Source organism: Mycetomoellerius zeteki, unplaced genomic scaffold (assembly GCF_001594055.1).
Source record: "Mycetomoellerius zeteki isolate Tzet28-1 unplaced genomic scaffold, Tzet1.0 scaffold558, whole genome shotgun sequence".
Lineage (NCBI taxonomy): Eukaryota > Metazoa > Arthropoda > Insecta > Hymenoptera > Formicidae > Mycetomoellerius > Mycetomoellerius zeteki.
This window is the reverse complement of record NW_017257564.1, coordinates 16,006-19,630: the sequence shown is the minus strand read 5'-3', so window position 1 is coordinate 19,630 and position 3,625 is coordinate 16,006. Positions and strand designations below refer to the sequence as shown.

The following is a 3,625-nucleotide window of genomic DNA, read 5'->3' as shown; positions in this document are numbered from 1 at the left end:
CCGCCATAATTATATCATCCACATACCTATAGTAAAAAGGCAACGGAAATCGAATCGAAGACAAGGCTCTAAACTCCAAATTTCGCATAACTAGATCCGCAATGACAGGCGACAACGGTGAACCCATGGGTGTACCATAATTCTGCTTATATATAACACTATCGAACACAAAGAAAGTAGAATCTAAGACAAACTGTACTGCTTTAATAAATTCCTCCTCCGACAAACAGCAATCTTTAGAGATGAAACGCCAATGGTCCCTGATACACTCCATCGCGTAATCAATGGGGACGTTAATGAAGAGGCTAACTACATCCAAAGATATTAACTGGAATTCATTGTTCAGTCGTCTACCATCAAGTTCTTTAACAACGGATATGGAGGGGCTTCCCAAGGCCTACCTCCCGATTGATAGACTATAAAAGGTCGAAATCTTGTTGTCGCGCTTAGCCAGTCAGTGTCGCTCGTGCACAGGAAGAAGTCGGTCGGGCGTTGACTTTTGATCATTTTCGGGGATACCTTTTCTTGATTTGGTGATTAATTTTTTAACGCTAGTTTTTTAATTACTGTCTCAATAAAGACCAATTAAATCAATAAGAGACTAACTGTGTCTGACACTGACTGACCAACTTATCAGAAACCGGTTTTTGAAGTATTAAGAGTAATGTTTGCGATGCGGTATCTTGTGATCAAGGTGAGCTTCCTAACCATCGGAATAATTAATTATAATTTAAAAAATTTTTTGATTCATTAGTTTTACATTTTCTTTATTTCGAGAATTTCAAAATTTCTTTCCCCCTTTTTTCTTTTTTACTGCATTCTTATCTGGATTTAATTCTGGTATTTATACTCTCGAGGTGAGGAAGATCACCATGACTAGTTAATAATTGTTATATTCTATGTATGTGAATTTATTAGTTATCTCTGAAGAAGGCTCAAAAATGAGCCGAAACATGTAAACGCTTTAGTAAAATAAAGAAGTTTCACGCTACGATAGTCGTGTTATTTGCGCAACATCTCCCGCGCTTGACTCCTACTGCCCTTGTTCTTTCATTGTTTTTTGTACTTATTGTAATGCTTAAAATTTCAATCATCCCATGAAGCATTCCTTGAAGTGCACAGCATACCTTCTAGAAAATGTGTGACTGAACTCAGTCCTAAGTGTGTGTAATGCACTTGGTGGTGTACGAATTACTTGGTACGATTCATTCAATCACGGATTACTATATAAATATATAAGATATAATGTAACATTGACAATTAATAAAATCATGTGAGTAGAGAAATGACATATGTGCGACCGCAGTTGAAAAGTTACATAACAGTGTATAAAGGACTGGAAATAACATCGCATCACTAGAATACAAATTATTTTTCATTTTACCTTCTAGAACTCACTATTGATGTTACTGCAATGCCATCAGTTTCGTTATTGTTAGAAGTAACATTGCGGCAAGATTTATCCACTGCATCAATCTCACTGCTGATTTCTTCATTCTCGTCTCTGCTTGTGCCTAGATTACTGACAAGTGGAAATTCTCGACGAATAATTTTAAAATCCATATTTACCGTAGTAGTTTGTCCTGAAAGGTGTTAAAAATCTATGGTATTATTTATCATAAATAATATAATAACAAAACAATTGCGAACAAAAATTATACCTCTTTTCTGTTGATGTTGAAAACAAAGTTGGTATAGCAGTTTGTAAAAGGCGTAGTTTTCTCTTGTCCTCTGTAACTTTCGATTTCCTTTTTGATACCATGAATGAATCTTCCGAAAAATGCAATGAACACACTTTTCCTAAACATATAAAATGTAACTTCATAATATGTTCCAGAAATACAGCAAAACCATTTAGGTTTTTGTCTACAGTAAAATTGTAGCTAGAGTAATGCATTCTAATGAAGAATCTATATTAATGTGTCTACAACATGCTGAGTAAGCTTGGTGTAAGAAATAAAAATTAACCAATCACAATCAAATGTAAGAAGAAAAATGGACTGTAATTGGTCAATTTTTTACTCTTACTTATTACATCAAGCTTACTACTAGCATATTGTAAATGCATAACACCTATTGCAAAATATATGTCCAACTTCACTTACACTACTCACGGCTTACGAGAAATAAATACGCTTGTTGGAGTAGAACTATGATAGGAATATGTTGGAGCTTGCTGAAGCATGCGACGCAAACAAATCTATATATGTATTATATTATATCTATTATATTATATTAAAACTAATAAAGAACATATTTATTATATTTTATGCATTTATATAATGATATAAATGCTCGATGCACAAAACATTGATACAATGATCAAAGTACAAGAGGATGGTGAAAGAATGCAAATATTTGCACGCAATACTATAATTAATTAAGGAGATGCGTTGAATAGCAAAGAGTGAGCAAATGTCACCATATATTATTTTCTTCATATTTATATTTAAATATTTTGTACAGGGCGTTTAAAATACTTAAATATAATTGAGAACGAACTTACCAAATTTTTTATTATGAGATATGCGATTTTCTCCGATTCTTCGCAACCAAGCTTCACGCATAATTTGGTTTTTCGGCAATTGAAAGAAACTTATACGTTCACCGTTACATTTTCTAGAATTGCTGTTGCAACCACTCACTATACAGACTACCATTTTGTACTATTACTATCTGAATCAATGAATTTTCACAAAGAATTTCTCGCAAACAAAAAGTAATGAAAAGTCTCTCTTGCAAAACGAAGTAAGACTTGTTGCACACATACTAACCTAGCATACGCGAAATGCGTTTCACGTTTCGCAGTTGGTAACCCTTGCGTACTCGACTTTTGTTGAGCAAAAATGGGGGGAACTGTGCACACTATGTAATCCTTCCACCATGGGGTCAGGGGAATGGAAGGAGGGAGAGAAGAAAATGAGAGATGGTGAGGAGATAGGAAAGGGGGAAGGAAATGAAGGATGGATGGAAAGAATAAGAAGATTAGAGAGAAGGAGTGAATGGAGGGAATAAGAAAGGATTTGTATGTACGGGAGGAGGGAAGAAAGGAAGTGGAGGGAATGATGTCAGGGTGTTGAAAATAGGTAAGAATAGGGTAAGGATGGGGGGGGGTGTATGTAAATATGGATATGGTGAGGATGTTGGAGAGTTTGGAGGAATGGAGATGGAGGGTAAGGAAGAGGGAGTGAAAACGATGATGGGGGGGATTTAATGCAAGGACAGGGACGGAGAGAGGTAGGATAAGGGAAGAGATAGAAGGAGGGGGAGAAGAGGAGAGAAGGTCTAGAGATAATAGGAAAAATAAGGAGGGGGTAAATTGTTGGAATTTATAAGGGAAAAGGGTTGGTCAATATTGAATGGGGATATAAAAAGGGATAAAGAGGATAATTGGACATATCCTGTAGGAGGAAGGGGGAATTCAGTAATTGATTATATCTTGGCGGATGAAGAAACGAGGAAAGAGATTGAATATATGGAAGTGGGGGATGAGATAGAATCGGATCACCACCCCTTGGTTATGGCATGGAAGGAGAAAGAGAAAAAGGAAAGAAGGGAAGAGGAGCAAGCAGGGGAGTGTGGGATAAGGTATGGTGGTATTTAGAAAGATGTTGGGGGGGTGGAA

At 36.1% G+C, this 3,625-nt stretch overlaps 2 protein-coding genes across 2 annotated transcripts in view; both read right to left on the bottom strand.

Annotated features, from left to right (window-relative positions):
• LOC108727879 (uncharacterized) overlaps positions 1–274 on the bottom strand; it is a 3,242-nt gene extending 2,968 nt beyond the window's left edge. The window contains exon 1 of the mRNA XM_018456166.1: positions 27–274. Within this exon, the coding sequence (XP_018311668.1) occupies positions 27–274 (248 nt within the window). The remainder of the gene's footprint in view (positions 1–26) is intronic.
• Positions 275–1,412: 1,138 nt separating this feature from the next.
• LOC108727882 (uncharacterized) lies at positions 1,413–2,730 on the bottom strand. Its single transcript, XM_018456167.1, has 3 exons — positions 2,507–2,730; positions 1,662–1,800; positions 1,413–1,583 (listed from the first exon to the last, which is right to left on the bottom strand). The coding sequence occupies exons 1-3, from the start codon at positions 2,658–2,660 to the stop codon at positions 1,553–1,555; spliced, it is 324 nt and encodes a 107-aa protein (XP_018311669.1). The 5' UTR covers positions 2,661–2,730; the 3' UTR covers positions 1,413–1,552.
• Positions 2,731–3,625: the final 895 nt, after the last annotated feature.

Bases quoted from the DNA above. Each gene is read 5' to 3' on its own strand.
- LOC108727882 (XM_018456167.1), bottom strand. From the start codon at position 2,660: ATGGTAGTCTGTATAGTGAGTGGTTGCAACAGCAATTCTAGAAAATGT. The intron at 1,801-2,506 runs GTAAGTTCGTTC...TTATATGTTTAG, and splicing joins ATCTCATAATAAAAAATTTG to GAAAAGTGTGTTCATTGCAT. The intron at 1,584-1,661 runs GTATAATTTTTG...AACACCTTTCAG, and splicing joins TCAACATCAACAGAAAAGAG to GACAAACTACTACGGTAAAT.